Source organism: Ctenopharyngodon idella, chromosome 15, assembly GCF_019924925.1.
Source record: "Ctenopharyngodon idella isolate HZGC_01 chromosome 15, HZGC01, whole genome shotgun sequence".
Classification (NCBI taxonomy): Eukaryota; Metazoa; Chordata; class Actinopteri; order Cypriniformes; family Xenocyprididae; genus Ctenopharyngodon; species Ctenopharyngodon idella.
The window spans coordinates 7515397-7533175 of NC_067234.1; the positions used below are offsets into that span (position 1 = coordinate 7515397).

The 17779-nt window shown below is 36.9% G+C and overlaps 2 protein-coding genes across 9 annotated transcripts in view; both read left to right on the forward strand.

The window, feature by feature from the left end:
- Positions 1–12871, forward strand: part of fndc3a (fibronectin type III domain containing 3A) — a 98575-nt gene extending 85704 nt beyond the window's left edge. For all 8 annotated transcript variants that reach the window (XM_051863886.1, XM_051863888.1, XM_051863889.1 and 5 more), the window contains 6 exons: positions 550–699; positions 1735–2093; positions 2943–3155; positions 5730–5896; positions 6093–6214; positions 10576–12871. In XM_051863886.1, the coding sequence (XP_051719846.1) occupies positions 550–699; positions 1735–2093; positions 2943–3155; positions 5730–5896; positions 6093–6214; positions 10576–10890 (1326 nt within the window). In that variant the 3' untranslated portion in view covers positions 10891–12871. The remainder of the gene's footprint in view (positions 1–549; positions 700–1734; positions 2094–2942; positions 3156–5729; positions 5897–6092; positions 6215–10575) is intronic.
- An 804-nt stretch (positions 12872–13675) lies between these two features.
- mlnr (motilin receptor) lies at positions 13676–17551 on the forward strand. The gene is made up of 2 exons (XM_051863920.1): positions 13676–14581; positions 16815–17551. The coding sequence occupies exons 1-2, from the start codon at positions 13852–13854 to the stop codon at positions 17165–17167; spliced, it is 1083 nt and encodes a 360-aa protein (XP_051719880.1). The 5' UTR covers positions 13676–13851; the 3' UTR covers positions 17168–17551.
- Positions 17552–17779: the final 228 nt, after the last annotated feature.

Here is a 17779-nt window from a genome sequence, read left to right on the forward strand (position 1 = left end):
ACTTAATTAAAAATATATAGACATATTTAAAAATAAATAAATAAATAAATAAATAATAAAAATGTGAAAAATATGTAGCAAAATTACTAAAATAATTACATTAAAATTAAAATGAAAACAGTATTAAAATGAAAACAATTAGATTTTATAAAAATAATTTTAAATATTAACAAACTACAATTTTAATATCAATAATATTAAAATAACATGACTGAATCAGTTTCATTTGAATGATCTGAGTGATAAATTTAATTTGCAGCATATTTTTTTCTGCAATGTAAAACATTTTTCAAATTTTTCAGTTTTTGTTTTTGACTAAAAAATAAAAAATTACTATTGCCCCCCTCAAGTAGTTTTGTAGTGATTTTATTGCTTTTTTTTGTTTCTTCTTTTGTTTTGTTTTTCTTATGTTTCATTTTGTTTGGTGTTTTTTATTTGTTTTTATTCTTTACTTTTTTGTTTTCTTTTTGTTTTGTTCTGTTTTGCTTATTTGTATTGCTTTTTGTGTAGTGTTTGTTTTCTCACACGTGCTGTTTTGCACACACGCAGGCTCCTCCCTGTAACGGAGCGGCGGTCTCAGAGTATCGTCTGGAGTGGGGTGCGGCAGAGGGCAGTATGCAGGTGTGTTACACCGGTGCTGCACTGTCCCATGAGTTGAGGGGGCTGCTACCTGCCACCAACTACTTCTGCAGAGTCCAGGTGAGAAACGCCATCTGGTTATTTCTGCCAAAAAAAGGATATGTGATGTACCATTTGAAACAAACCAGGAAATAGCAGTCTGGTAGCTGATTACGATTTTTCTTTCTGTAAGTGAAAACAATCACCTTAATGATTCATAAACTTTAGATGACTGGACGAGTGCCAACTTTACATTCTCAGCGCCACCCAGTGGTTGAGAGACAATTACAGATTTTTTTATTTTTTTTTCTCTCTGTGGGCTTTAAAATAGCTCTTTATTACTGTATTGAGGGCTGTTATCTACTAATTGTTGGCTGAAATTTTGTTCATTGGTACAGTTTGTTATTATTATTAAAAATATGCTCAGTCCCTGACCCTGACTGTTACTGCAGATTTACTAGAGCGATACAGTTCTAATTCACAGTACACATTTCTACACTGTTGCATGTTAGTCTAGCATGGTTAGTCTTGATGAGTTTTCTGCTGGCTCTGCTAGAATCCACTAACTGAAGGTTAAAGACTAAATGAAAATCTAAAGATTATTTTTGTTTGTTTGTTTTTGCTTTTTGTTTTGCTTTTTCTTTTGTTTTCTTATATTTGCTTTTTGTTTTGTTTTCTAACACTTTTGCTGTTCTTGCATTAAATGAAGGTTAAAGATTAAAGGTTTATTTGTTCTTGTCAGGCCTGTTCAAACTGTAGTCGCTCAATGACTGTGTGATCTATACCTGTTATTTAGTTTTTTTTGTAATTTCTTTTTGTTTGGTTTTTGTGTATTTGCTTTTTTTTTGTTGTTGTTGTTGTTGTTGTTGTTGTTGTTGTTGTTGTTGTTGTTGTTGTTTGTTTGTTTTTGTTTTTTTTTTTTTTTTTTTGCTTTTTGTTTTGCTTTTGTTTACTTGTATTTGCTTTTTGTTTTTCTTGTATTAGCTTTTTGTTTTATAACACTTTTGCTGTGTTTTTGGATTTAATGAAGGTTAAAGATTAAAGGTTTATTTGATGTTCTTGTCAGGCCTGTTCAAACTGTAGTCACTCACTGACTGACTGTGATTTGTGCCTCAGGCGGTGAATGTAGCCGGTGCGGGGCCCTTCAGCGACGCTGTGCTCTGCCAGACACCCTGCTCTGTGCCAGCAACAGTCAGCAGCGTCCACGCTCTCCACGAGTCAGAGATGAGAGTGGAGATTAGGACCACAGAGAGGGGTGAGGAGGAGGAGGAGGAGGAGGAGGAAGATGAGGATGAGGAGGCAACTCCTCTCCTCTACTCTCCATCCACCTGCCTGGGGCTACACTGGGAGGCGCCGTGTGATCACGGATCAGAGATCACGTCATACCTGATCGACCTGGGAGAGAAACAACCAATCCTTACAGGGCCCGTAACCAAATACATCATTCAGAACCTTCAGCCTGACACCACCTACAGGTACAATGAAATGTTACAAAACAGTAGCAACAGCAAACATACAGTGTGAACAGTATAGTCGGTTTTGCAAATTAATGACTCATATGAACGATTCTTTTGATGAATGAAACACTCACAAATCTCAAATTGATTTATATAATAACATTTTAAGTCTTTTATGATCAACAAGGCTGCATTTATTTGATGGAAAATGCTGTAAAAACAGTAATAATGTGAAATTATTAGAGAAACATTTCTTAATAATATCAATGTTGAAAACAGTTGTGCTGCTTCATATTTTTGTGAAAACTGTGATATACTATACATTCAAAAGTTTGGGATATGACTTAATATTTTTTAAAAAATAATAATTTCATTTACCAAGGATGCATTAAATTGATCAAAAGTGACAAAAAGGCATTTATAATCTTAAAAAAATTCTCCTTCAAATAAATGCTGTTATTTTGAACTTTCTATTCATCAATTAATGCATCATAGTTTTTATAAAAATATTAAGCAGCAAAAACTGTTTTCCACATTAATAATAATAAGAAATGTTTTTTGAGTGTTCTCTATCAAATCAACATATTAGAATGATTTCTGAAGAATCATGTGACACTGAAGACTGAATTATGCTGAAAATTCAGCTTTGATCACAGGAATAAATTACATTTTAAAATATATTCACATAGAAAACAGTTATCTTAAATTGTAATATTTCACAGTATTGCTGTTTACTAAATTTTGATCAAATAAATACAGCCTTGGTGAGCGTATCTTCTTTCAAAAACCTAAACAAAAATCTGAATTTTTCCAAGCTATAATAAACCCAGCTGTGACTGAATGAATCTTGTGTTTGTGTGTTTGAAGGATAAGGATCCAGGCATTGAATAGTCTGGGAGCAGGACCCTTTAGTCACACCTTTAAACTGAAGACCAAGCCACTGCCACCCCTCCCTCCACGTCTGGAGTGCACCGCCTCCAGCCACCAGACCCTCAGGCTCAAGTGGGGCGACGGCCCAGCCAAGGCCCAGCCCACCGATTCCCTACAGTACCATCTCCAAATGGAGGATAAAAATGGGAGGTGAGTAGCTGCATTGTTTGTGCCTTTGTTAAAACCAGCCATTTATACACTACCATTCAAAAGTATGGATAAGATTTGATATAAGATGTCAGTCCACTTTCAGAATTTCTAATAGAGATGGCTACTTATGTCTTGAGATGTAACTCTTTTAGTTTTGACAAAGATTTTAATCTCCAAGTTAGCAGTACGGCAATGGGGTCGATTTTTGCCACAAATTATGCCAGCTTGTATTTGTTTTTGTTTTTTTGTTTGTTTTTTTTTTTTTTTTTTTTTTTTTTTTTTTTTTTTTTTTAGCCTTATTTATTTATTAGTAATGGAATTACTAATTTGAAAGTGGATTCGTCATGAGTACATTTTCTGGGGGTGTAGAAAACATGAAGGTAGTCTTTTCCCGACTTTATTTACCAAAGAAACCGATTAGAGCTGTCAAAATGGCTGAAAAACTAAATTTGAATTTTATACTTAAATATTACTAATATGCGAATTATATTCAAATTTGAAAGGCATAATTTCAGTAAGGAGAAAAAAGCTTTTGTCTCACAAGAGGGTGCAATGAGCAAAATATTAATGCACCACATTAAATTGTTTATTCAAAGCATTGAAATAACATGAGTGTCTGAAAAAAGTGCATAACTATGAACAAACACAGCGTCATGTATTTATGCCTAGTTTAAAACAGAGCCGAAGCGCCAATCACATGGAGTACTTTTTGCATTTAAAAACATGAGGTGCAGTGGAATGTAAAAGGAAACCTGCAGAGAGACACGTTTTTTTAAAAGTTGAACTTCTTTTAACTTTATACGGCTTTCTAAACATGCGGCTCTCTGTTGAGATGTGAGTGCATTGGTCAAAGATGTCCGTCTAGCGCATGTTTACAAAGAAAACAATAGAAAAGCAGTGCAGAAAATGCATTCTGTGTGAACGGATTGGTTGCGGTTTTGCCGTAACCAAGATCTTCTCCACATTGAGCTTCTCTATTTCTGCAATGTTTTGAATGAACAGCGCAGCGGCGCCACATCTATTGGTTTCAACTGGATAGGCTACCAAAAACATTAAAACACAACAATTCTTAAAACACAAAACATCTTCAAATAGAAAACAGTTACTTTAAAGTTGCAGTCCGTAACATTTTTGGTTAAAAATGATCCAAAATCAATTTTTGAGTAAGTACATAACCAGTCAGTGTTCAAAACTATCTTCTTACCTTAGCCTGATTCACAATTCTAATTCAGGTGGCATAGGTTTCCGCAGGAAATTCGAGCATGCAGCCATTCGTCTTTGCTTCATTACGTCACGTCTGTTTACATAAAGAACGAGTCCCAGCTAGTAGGCTACATCGCATGTGAAGATGCTGCAGGTGGCAGATCATTTATAGACTTTTCTCACAACAGCTGCAATAATTAAACTTATCATTTTGATGGAAAATTGTATATGACAAATAAACGTTAGAGATTACACTGTACAGAAATTGAAATCTACAGGTAATGCTAATACACACAAAAGACACATAGTCACGCAATGCTAATGTTGTTAACATTAACAATTTGAGAACAAAGTATAATAATAATTTGCAGAGTTTTAAGTGATATGAGTAAAGTGATCATTAGATTTAATCACCATTGGTAGCGCGGCTTATTGAAATGCTTTTTTTTTTTTCTCATTTGGTCCGAACAAAAGTGGAAGACATGTTACTTTTTTGTTCAGATGACATTTTCCGGTGAAAATTCTTATTTTGGTCATACTTCCAAGATTACAGTTTGTGATTCCGAAGTATAGTATCCACCAGTGCGGTGACTGACATCCACACATTCTCCTCAAAACATTAGATTAATCCGTGCCGAGGAGCCGTGCCAATGCACAACCCACGTAAAAATGATAATTCTGCAAATAACTGCAATTGCAGGTTCCAAACAGAGATGGCGACAAAGAGGCAAAACTTGCGGACTACAGCTTTAAAGGGATAGTTCACCCAAAAATGAAAATTCTGTCATCATTTACTCACCCTCAGGTTGTTCCAAACTTGTATACATTTTTTTGTTATGTTGAACACAAAGGAAGATGTTTTAAAGAATGTGGGAAACTGAACAGTTCTGGGGCACCATTGATTTCCATAGTATTTTTTTTTCCTACTATGGAAGTCAATGGTGCCCCAAAGCGGCCTGGTTACAAACTTTCTTCAAAATATCTTCCTTTGTGTTCAACAGAACAAAGAAATTTTTACAGGTTTGGAACAACTTGAGGGTGAGTAAATGATGACAGAATTTTCATTTTTGGGTGAACTATCCCTTTAATTTGTAATAATATTTCACAGTTTTTCTGTTTTCACTGCATTTCTGCATTTCAAATAAATGCATCCTTGGTGAGCAGAAGAGACTTCTTTCAAAAACAAAAAAATCTTACAGATAACATTTTTTTTTATTTATTTGAAATTTGAAATTGATTTGTAGGTCTGCCTTCAAAGTCTGTTTTGAAAATCCCTCTTTTGTTATAGGTTTGTAATGTTGTGTGTTTTGTGGTTTTATAGAGTTTAGCTCTATAACATTTTCTCTGTCTCTCTGTTGTCTCTTTCTGAAGGTTTATATCCTTGTATAAAGGACCCTGTCACACTCACAAAGTGCAGAGGCTAAATGAGTCTACCTCGTACGTGTTCCGCATCCAGGCCTTTAACGAGGCGGGCGAGGGGCCCTTCTCCACTGTTTACACCTTCACCACCCCACTCTCCCCACCTGCACCCCTAAAAGGTACCGCATCCCAACCATACGCTTGCCACATAAACTTCCATTGTAATTGCATTTCTGTAGACGTTTTTTTTTTTTTTTTTTTTTTTGGAGACAGCAACATCCAAAAGAGACACATTTAATTTACTCGATTTGACCTCAAATCTTTTTACATGGGTTTGTTCTGATCACCTCTATATCTGTGTGTCTCTCTCTTCAGCTCCTCGCGTGGAGCGTGTGGACGAGTCATGTGAGGTGAGCTGGGAGACACTGCCACCTATGAAGGGAGATCCAGTCATCTACTGTTTGCAAAGCATGCAGGGAAATTCTGAGTTCAAACAGGTACCTAGACCACTCTGTCATCTCCATGTACAATTTTCAGTAGCTCACCAAACACCAAAAAACATAAATTTCAACCTCAATACAGCATCTCAATTATATTTCTATTCACTGTGAGGCCAAAGCGTCTCATGTCAAATGTAGGTCCCTACTTGTAAGCACATTACACAGAGATCACGGCACACAGCAGGTGCGCTCAGCAGACAGCAGGTGTTGGAGGAATATTATACCAGCATAATGGCGATCAAGTGGTCATTACTGAATGGCTTAGTGACAGTTATTACACTTAATGTTAGAGCCTAATCAAATCTAGCCACTGAAATTTGTGCTTTGATTGTACATGATCTATATTTGACATCATGTTGTGACAATGGCCTTCATAACCTCTGTTTAGGAAAGACACCATAAAGGTTAAGAAGCACCAAAGTACAGAATAGAATTAGTAGGGTTGGTGCTTAAACAGTTACTGAAACCAAAAATAAAAATTCTGTCATTATATATTCATTATATATTCATATCCTTACACTGTTCCAAACCCATATGACTTTATTTCTTTATTTATGGGGCACAAAGGAGTTGTTTTGAAGAATGTCCCAGCTGGTGCATTTCAAGCCTTAAGTCATATAATAGCTTTGAGTAAGGAACAGACCACAGGTTTTTGTTATTTATTGAAATAACTTTAGCTATAGCTAGGGATGTGACGAGATCTCGTGATATTAAAACGTGATGATATTTCTTATCGAGGTGAAAGCCGCCTCGCCAAATCAATGGACCGTATTATTAGACCGTTTAATAATGCTGCGGCTTCTATTAACCATTTCATAGTGTTATTGTGAAATCACAAAGGTTGCGATTCTATTAAATATATGTGCTGCGGGTTTCGGTCTGATTTGTTGTTCACCACGATTTCAAAATAAAAGTTTAAATCCCCGCTCTGAGTTGGCATGTTTTGATGTCCACGTGTTCAAGAAATTATAGTAGCTGTAGCATTGCTATCGCAAAGAATTGGACAAATATTAAAGTGGACTAAGTGGACATTTGAATTAAATGTTGTTTGGCTAATATTAAACAAGGATTTGATCTTGCTGTTAAGTGTAACAACAACAATCACCAGGCATTTGTTATAATACATAATGTACAGAAGTTGATTATTGTTTATAGTATGTTACATTGTGTATTTTAACAGTGTTATTCAATAAAACCATATAATTACTTTCTTTTGATATTTAATTTGAACAAATTATTATTGTCTCATTGTTATTATATACGTATGTGTTTTAAGTCATTTTAAAAGCTGTTGTTCTTTTAGGTCTGTTTTTATTACCACAAAAAAAAAAAACATTATCTGATTACTCAATCAAAATAATCAACCGATTACTCGATTAGTGTGTGCATTTGGCGCTACACCACTTTCTTCATCATTATTTAAAAATAGTGTTAAAATATTGTTTCGTCTCATTCTCGTGAACCCAATATTGTGTATCGTCTCATCTCACGAGCTACACGTATCATCACACCCCTAGCTGTTGCTCTGAAATTTCAGTTGTGCTTTTCAAAACATTTAAACGTGTTACAATTGATCACAAAATGTGTAAGAACCTTTTGCGTGAGAACATTGGTGTCAAGCATGGCACAATATCATCTTGTGGTGCCATGTTTAGATGCTAGTGTTGTCACGATACTGGAATTTATAACTTCGATACGATACCTTGAAAAGCACCGATATTCAATACCAATTTTCGATACCACGGGGAAAAAACGATGCATACTGTCATATAGATATTTTTAATTTTTTTTTTTTTTTTTTTGTGTCTATCTATAAGTCTAGGAAATCAAAAAAAAAATAAAAATTCTTAAGAGATCACTTTATATGATAAACCTTTAAAGCTTTTTTCATATATAAATATTGATCAATTACCAATGCAGTTATCTTACAAATATTTGCTAACTCAATGTATTTGTTTTTACAGTGGGGTAATTTTGTTGCTATATCTTACACACAGCACAAGGAAGCTTGATTTCAAATGGTAAATTGAATTTAAACAAGACAAGTAAACAGTAATAAGAACAAATAAATACAATAGAATAAAGATACAAATGAAATAGACTGCCTTATTTTTCTGGTAGGTCTAACAGTAGTAGCCTAGCCTATTGAGGTAAGAAACTGAATTAAGAAACAAAGTAATCAAATTTAAAGTAATTTAAAGATAAAAAGATTAAATACAGACTAATAAATTAAATTTACACAAGTTAATCAGTCAAGAGCAGTAAGTGATTTTCTTTGTCTTTTTTGTTTGATTAACATCAACAACATGGAGAGCGGCACGTTTATTAGCCTGCTGCCCCTTTAAGACCTGACGCACACACGCACCCAAAACTGTTACACATTCTTCCTGAACTGTTTACGACTGTGTTTTTCGTTCACGAAGATGGGTATTGTGACTTACATTTTTGAGTGTGTTTGACCATTAATAAGCTGTGAAAAAGAGCTCATTTTCGCACTTGTATGTCAAAGGCGGTTTTATTATGTATTAGGCCTATGTTATGCGCGCTCTTTGGATGGGAGCGCGAAATCTGCGGGAATGAGTAGAACGCGCAATCCTGTGCCGAAATTCAGAACCGGTCACGCCAACATTATTTAACTGGAGTGAATGAGACAACTTAATGAGAGGAGGCGGGTGCGTGTCAACTCGCTGTCAGAGAGGAGAGTAAGAACACGCAGCTGGTATCGGTGTATCGATACTGCAGAAAGGAGTATTGGTATCGTTTCAGATATTTCAGTATCGATACATATCGAAATATCGATATTTTTGACAACACTATTAGATGCATGATGTATAAAAACAGATGAGATTTGATGACTTGAAATTCAGTCTGTTTGTCCCACAAAGCATATTGCTTCAATAAATGTATAATACTACTTGTATGGTACATTTATAAAAAAGCTACTTGAACATTCTGCAAAATATCTCTTTTTCTCAATCATATGGTTTTGGAAAGACATGGTGAATAATTTCAGGGTAAACTATCCCTTTAAATTTGGGTCCTAAGGGGCCCACTGGAGAGCCAGGTAAAAACATCACCTAGTTGTCTCTATTTGCAGTGTTGAATTCCTATTACTAATTGTCACTGAAAATATTATCGCTGCACTATATGTCAGACGGGACCCAACAGATCTGTTTGATTTAACTTGAAACCACTCTAGCTTGAGCACCTGCGCGGGCTGCCTTTGAGTGACTGTAGAAATGAGTGTAATGGAAGGGTAAAGCAGTCTCACTGGCTCTGACTCATCACCTCCTGCTGAGAGACACTGTAGGAGACTGTATGTTTGTGTTGATGCAGCCCACACACACATGCAGGACTTCATATTCATGATCTTCAGGCGTATTATTTCTCTCCTTACACATCTACGTCCTTAAAATAGACTTCATCAGTTATTTTCTCTGTAGTATAATCTTTTTGAAATGAATGCATTGCTGAATATTGTTCTATATACTGATTACTGAACTATTCAAAACGTGCACATTTTTGGTCTTAGCAAATCATGAAAATCATTCTAATATGCTGATTTATTATCAATATCTATCTATCTATCTATATCTATCTATCTATCTATCTATCTATCTATCTATCTCTACCTACCTACTACCCTACCTACCCACGAAAATTACTACTTTTGTTCAGGAAAAACTCTAAATTTGAATTAAATGCTTTTCATTTTAACTTTATATTCATGAAAGAATCCTGAAAAAATGTCTGAAGAAATCTGTTTCCACAAAAATGTTAAGCAGCACAGTACAGCTGTTTTCAAAATTGATAATAATAAATGTTTCTTGAGCAGCAAATCATCATATTAGAATGATTTCTGAAGGATCATGTGACACTGAAGACTGGAGTAATGCTGAAAATTCAGCTTTGATCACAGGATATATTACATTTTAAATTATCTTAAAATAAAATAAAAAACAGATTTAAAATTGCAATAATACTTCACAGTATTACTGTTTTTGATCAAATAAATGCAGCCTTGGTAAGAATAAGAAACTTCTTTCAAAACAAAAATTCTTATTGAGTCAACTTTTGAATGGTAGTGCATATTTATATAATATTCTATATAATACTTTAGAATATTGGTTGCACTTTTCTTTTACAGTATGTGCACTTACGTGTACGTACAGTGTAACTACATGGGTTATGTTTAGGGGTAGGTTCAGGTTTAGTACTTAGTTATTATCCAGTTATTGCAATTACTATAATTAGTACATAGTATGTTCATAGGGAACAGGACTGTAAAATAAAGTGCTACCAGAATATTTTTGCAACATACTTGTGTTTAGGTTTTAATTTTTGTCTCCAATCCTCAGATCTACAAGGGCTCAGCCACTTCCTTCCAGCTCCCTAACTTGAGCTTGTCCACGGACTACCGATTTCGTGTCTGCGCCATCCGGCAGTGCCAGGACGCCCCTGAAATCATCGGGCCCTACAGCTCCACCGTCATCCTGCTCCCACCTCGCATCGACACCCCCGGGGCCTCTGGCGCCACGGGGTCCAAAGCAACCGAGGCCCAGAAGCCAAAACGCAGCCTGACGGACGAAGAGTTTTCTTTCCTCATCATCGCCCTCTTGGCCGTGACCTCCATCCTCATCGCGGTCGCCATCCAGTACTTCGTGATCGAATGAGCCTCGGCGCTGTGTTACATCGTCAAAACAAGTTTTTGGTTTGTTGATGTTTGTTTTTGTTTCTTTATTTTGGTTCCGGCACAAGCGTCGTGGAGCCGCTTGAAGGGAAGGATTGAGAAAAGGAAGTTGTAGAATCACTTCACCCAATCTATCGTTCTATCTTTCTCGCTCGCCTTCTGTGCATGCTGTCGAAAGAACGTCGTTCCCTCCCGACAGACTCGGAGAGGGCGATTTATTGAAGGATCAGCAGCGAAGCTTAACGCTCGTCGCATACTCATCGTACCACTTCATTTATTTGTGTAGCTGTAGTCTTTATGTTATTTATATGTATAATTTCAGTTGTATACTGTCGAGTGTAAGTTTCGTTCAGTGTTCCAAAGCTAGCTCGGTGGTCGCGTCACTCACCGGTTTGCTATCTTGGGCCTGGGACTTGAGGGCCAGTGACTACACCATCAGCGAGGGGGTCCCGAGCGATCCCCGGGGAGATAAAGTCTACGACGTAAGGAAGGGGAGGCGAGACCGATACCGCTCAAATTAGCGAACGTTGATTTAGCACTTTCCTCAGAACTTTTTTTGATGTTCAGAATGTGTAAAGGATGCAAAAATAACTAGAGAAATGTTAGTATATTTTTGTACAGTATGATACGAGGACCTGAGATTCTGGCTTAGTACGGGGAGTAAGACTATGAATACCAAACTAACTCAGCTTAATAGTTATTTTTACTATCATGTACGTATACTGTAGCTTGTTTTTACAATCAAGCAGCTGCTTTGCTCCAAAATATTGTCGTTCAGCACAAACAATGTACGCTTTCTCGGAAACCTTTCCTTCAGTCGTTACCTTTGCACCTTAGTGAGAAGAGAAAAAATACTTACTGAATGCGTCTTGATCTTGTGATGCGTTTTATGGAACATTGTTCTCCAGTTGTGCAAGCCCTCAATGTGTTTTGGCTGTTTTTAAAAATGTAATACCACAAAAATTGTTCTTGAAATGGTTCTGACAATAATCATGATTTTAGTATTTTCTTTATTTCTCTATTGTTCATTTTTTTTTTTTTTTTTTTATGGGGGGTGTTTAGTTTTAGAAACCAAATTATAGCATTGTGTTTACCTTTACTTTTAGCAATATTATTTTTTTGATGTAATCTCAAGAGTATTGAATATATGACTAAATGATCATTTTCATATCTTCAGATTTTTTTTTTTTTTTTTTTTTTCCTCCTTGTTTAAATCACACATTTGAACTTTATTTTTTTATGTGGTAAATAAAACCTTTAAGTTAATTCTGTCCAACAGAGAAATTAAGAAAAGCGCAAGAAACATAACGCAAATCGCAGTAATGAATTGTGTTAATCCTACATGTACTTCCTGTGAATCGAAATTTTTGCCTTTTTCTCTGTGTGTTAAAGTCTCGTGACTGATTGTCAACGCTGCGTGATGACAGCATGACGGTCCGGTCGTAGGGTTTCGTGTTTTGTGCTTTTTGGTTATGGGCATATGAATGCTGTCAACAGCCGTTAACAACTACAGGTACCTTGCAAGAAGTCCTGGATGAAAATGAATTACATGATTTGGTCTAATAGATATACTGCAAATGTCTTCTGTTTGTCATTGAAGGAAAAAATAAATCTCAAATTCCTATTTTTGATAGTGATAAAATGTAATTGCAAAGTGTGCCATTTTAACACCTCCGAACCATGGTAGGCATTTGGTTCTTGGGAGAAAGAAAAACTACAAAAAAATCAATAAAATATGCACAAAAAATGAGACCATTTTTATGTAATTTTAATGTTTGCAGTTACCTCATACACCGTACATTCCAAAACAAAAATTTGTTATAGTATACATACTACCAGACATATCACTTTAAAATGTTATCAGATAGGAAATGTATAATCATATATATGTATCTAAAGTGTGTCTGTATAGTCATGATATCTACAGACAGATCCATGCACAATAAAAGATTTATAATTCTTAATCGTCGTCTTTTACTGCATGTTGCCAAATGTATGCAAATTCATATCACTATAATATTTTGTATGTAAAATTAATTCTCAGCATAAACCAAAAGCTCATTCCTCTCACTCATGGTTTCATCCACAAAGAAAGAGCCGCCAGGATCATTGGGTTAGAGATCTCGCTCCAGACGGATTGTCTATTAAATTAGATTATTCTTCAGTATCAAGTGTTAAAGCATATTAGACATCAAGATTATCTACATTTATTTTCTCTGATATGCCTCAAAATAGATTTGAAGTGAATGCACCTGGCGCACTAGGAACGCCTTCAGGGGTCAACATATGAATAAAGATTGTGTTAGATGTTGCTAAAATTAATACTAATTGCTTATCAGTTGTTCATAAGAAAAATAACACAATAAGGTCATGCCTGTTATTCAGTATACCAGTATACCAAGCATATATATAATATATATGTGCTTGGGTCACATTTCTCATGTTTACTCAAGAGTTTACCTAATGATTTCAGTTTGAAAATTGCAAGCTCAATGTTTTATCCAAATTATTACTGATATGCCAATAATTCAATTAATATTAGTAGACAGCTCATTCATATTTACACATGAACCAAGAGCTGTTTAGCATTTAAATGCACACATTGAAAGCCAAAGCCCCGCCTCTCACCTCATCCCCCTGTCTCCACCTCCTGTGATCTCAATATCTAATTAAGAACCAGACTAAGTGATGATCTGCACGCACACAGTAGAACAAAGGTGATGCTCTCATCTCCTGCAACAGAGCACCAGATACAACCTCCACAAGTCTCGTCTTTTTCATCTCTTGTTCAAACGCTCCACCTTCCTTGATAATGTTTTTGGCCTCTTATTACAAATGGACTTTCAGTGAAGGAGTTGTGTCAGATGAGTTCATCCTCACCCTCTTGTAAAGGTCTTTTGTACACTTAGACCTTATCGAGCGACACCTGCAGACTTGCGTCAATATGGAGGAGTTTATGGAGGACCACCATTGCGGAGACTCTCTCTTCCCAACCTCCACCCTTATTCCTGTCACCACCATTTGCATCCTGCTCTTCATCGTCGGCGTAACCGGCAACACCATGACCATCCTCATTATCCAACGCTTCAAGGACATGAAGACCACCACCAACCTGTATCTCTCCAGCATGGCCATATCAGACCTGGTCATCTTCCTCAGCCTCCCCTTCGACCTCTACCGCCTCTGGAAGTATGTACCTTGGGTCTTCGGGGAGCTGGTGTGCAGTCTTTCACACTACATCAATGAAGCGTGCACCAACGCCACCATCCTCCACATCACAGTGCTCAGCATGGAGCGTTACCTGGCCATCTGCTTCCCTTTCAAAGCCAAGGCTGCCATCACCAAGCGGAGGGTCAAGTATGTCATCTTGGCTCTGTGGGGCTTTGCCCTACTGTCTGCTGCGCCGATGTTCTTCCTGATGGGTGTGGAGTATGAGAACGAGACAATACCTGATCCAGGCACCCGGCAGTGCAAGCACACGCGCTATGCCATTGACTCTGGGCTGCTGCACACCACCATCTGGGTGTCGACCACCTACTTCTTCTGCCCCATGTTTTGCCTGCTCTTCCTGTATGGATCCATCGGCCGAAAGTTGTGGAAGAGTCGTCATGAGCTTCATGGGCCCAATGCGGCAGCCAGACAGAAGGTTAATCGGCAGACTGTCAAGATTCTGGGTGAGTTGGTCTTTGGAAGTGTTAAGGCTGGAATGCACTACATGACTTAAAGGGTTACAGAGAAAAATGGGCCATTATACATTAAATGACTAAAGGTCACACACTAACTTTCTAGTCAGTCTGGTCTGGTCACACAACAAACTTGTGCAGAAAGGTTTCTAAAATTCTAAAATTGCCTCAAAATATCAAGCATGTTTGATATCCTTCGACAAAAATCTGAGTCTGTGCTCATTATACACCACACAATATTCTGAGAAATCTGTCAACTCCGATTGTCCAAAATCTGCAGACTGGCACTGACTATTGGCAACTGGCGCCAACTTGTCCAGACTGCAAATCAGGCCAATAAAATCAATAAAATCTAGAATACAGTGCATGACTTAAAACCAAAAAGTCATGCACTGTATTCTAGATTTTAGGTAACAGCCATGGATAATTGTGCTTGCTAAGGTTCATTCTCACGGTTTAAGGATCTGAACCAGCCCCTAACCCTAATATCAAACCTGTAAATCATCCCACAAGGTTTGTGGTGTAGACATGAACGACATCTTAAATCTTGTTAGGGAAAGGTGTGTGATTACTTAAGGTCATGCTAACAATTTTTGTTTGGTGGACCAAAAAGCCAGTAAACAAAACCCCATAAGACTTGCACTGAAGGAGAGATCTGAGCCATATTTAGAGATCAGAATGTCAGAGAGACTCTGGTAGGCTCTTTTGATTTGGGTCAGTAAGTGGCTATTTGCAACACTGCGTAGCAATGTGTTAAAAGCACACAGAACACCTTAGCAATTTTGTTGTTGAGAACAGTTTATTCAAGTCAGAGTCAGTCAAGACCCAAGACCTGAAGATGGTCTGAGTAATTCAGTGTAAATATGTTTTCCTTTAGCATGAATGAAGCCTGGTTCCATGTCAGTGTTGTAGCACTCAAGACCGAACTCTGCCTCATGTCTGATTCAAGAACGAGTCCAAGACAAAACCATGAAAATATGGTCTTTGAACTTGAGTCTAACACTGCACCCAAGCATCATGATCATTGTAACACTTTTGCTTTAAATGTTTGCAACTCTGTGGATTTCTGTGCTGTTTATCTCATTTAAATAATTTTTCAACATCTATTTGCCACAAATTAAAGTTTTGAAATCTATAACTTATGCTTAACTTGAGCAAATTAATGTCAAGTACAAAGTAGAGTTGTCAAAAGTACAGACTTCGGTACCCAGTCGGTACTAAAATTAAAAAATGTGACGCTTTGAGCGCTGTTGAGCAGATTCGTAAACACCTCTGATTGGCCATTGTGTTCACGCGCTCATCAGAAATGTCTGTGATTAGCTTCAATGATCAACGCACGGGAGCATTTGAATGTTTTTTGAATTCATTTTTAAAATTTCAATACCGACTTGATACCGAAGTCGGTACTTTTGACAACTCTAGTACAAAGTGTTACAATCTACCCCACTACCAAGGTGAGTTTAAATAACACTTATTCTAGTTCTATTTTAAATTAGAAAAGCTGTTGAATAAAATACATGATTTTTACCTCCTCAGAAGATTTTCTTGTCCTTTTAACTTCTTTATATTTGTACACCAAGCTCCTCCTTTTACTTGAGGATGATGCTCATGTATGGTCAGACGACAGCAAATGTAATTTTTGTATGTCCATTTGCTCCAATAGCAAAAGACAAAATCAGTGATAGCATTTCCACGACTTTTCAAACAAGGGAAAAATATAGAGAAACTGATAATGGCAGTCAGAAGAGAGAATAATGTCAAATTTGCCATCACTCCCTCAGCCATTGTATCAGAAACAAACTCTCTGAAGCGTTAATTAGTTTATTTGTCATTTAGTGTCAAAGTAATATAAACAAAGCAGTGTTATAAATGTGTATTAAATTATAGTAAAAATGAAAATATGAAAAAATTGACTAGATTTGCGATGTTGATAACTGGAAACATCTCATCACAGTCTGAAAAAGGGTCCATTCGTAACTTTGTAGAAACATATTTGCAATGTAAATGAATGGTGTCAACTTGTGAGAGATGAAGCCTGACAGACCTTGCTAATGTGTAACATCTTGTCTATTCATTAATCATGTTCATTTACGTTGGGTTAGTGAATGTGGCTGTTTTATTTACTAGAAGTTTTAATAAATCAGTGTCAATAAGCAACCACCCATAACATGGACTTATCTCATTCTTCTAATTAACCCCATATCCCATCCCCCTCTTCTTCTAGCTGTTGTTGTATTGGTCTTTGCCATATGCTGGCTGCCTTACCACATCGGTCGGTTCCTCTTCACACACGTTGATGACTACCACTCCGCCCGCCTCAGTCAGAACTTCAACGTGGCCTCCATGGTGCTCTTCTATCTGAGCGCTTCAGTTAACCCTGTCCTCTACAACCTCATGTCCAACAAGTACCGCTCTGCCATCAAACGCCTCTTCCTGTTGGCCCGCAGGCACCACCACAGGCCCAACCGGAGGCATATTTCGACGTGTGATGACATCACCGCCTGCACAGAGACATTCAGTGGGGTGAAAGAGACTATAATGACTAGGGTTGGGTCTCAAGAACCAGTTCCATTTTAGAACTATTTCCAAATTTCCAAGAACTGTGGATTCGATTAGATCATTTCGATTCCACTTACTGATTCCTGTATGCACATTTAAACCAAGTGCAAGAAGACGCGAAAGAGAACTCAGTTCAGCACTCAGACACTGTTTTCTCTGCTGCATACACATCCAAGTGTGCACGCAAAAAGTCGCCTTTCATGTAGTGCGCCAATACTGAACTGAGTTCTCTTTTATGTCTTTTTGCGCTTGAAGTAAACGTGTAGCAGTATATTGGATCCATGCAGCTCTTAAATTGACAGCAGCCTAATAAACCTGCTGCTGTCTGTGTCATTATTAATCAAACAACAAAAGAAAAAGAAAACTAAAATTGACTGAATAACTTTTGTAACGTTAACCCTTTTGCACATTACACTGTGTTCCAAATTATTATGTAAGTGACATATCAGTAGGATTTCAGTACAATAAACATTCAGATTTTAGTTTTTCTAAGAAAGTGTTTGTTTATTTATCTGTCTTTTTAGATAACTGGTATCAATCTCAGACAAAATAGTTTGTCAGGTACAGCTTCAAATAGGTATTTGAAGCTGCTGGTGTCTCTGGAGTCTTGAGAACCTCTCCATGCAGGCT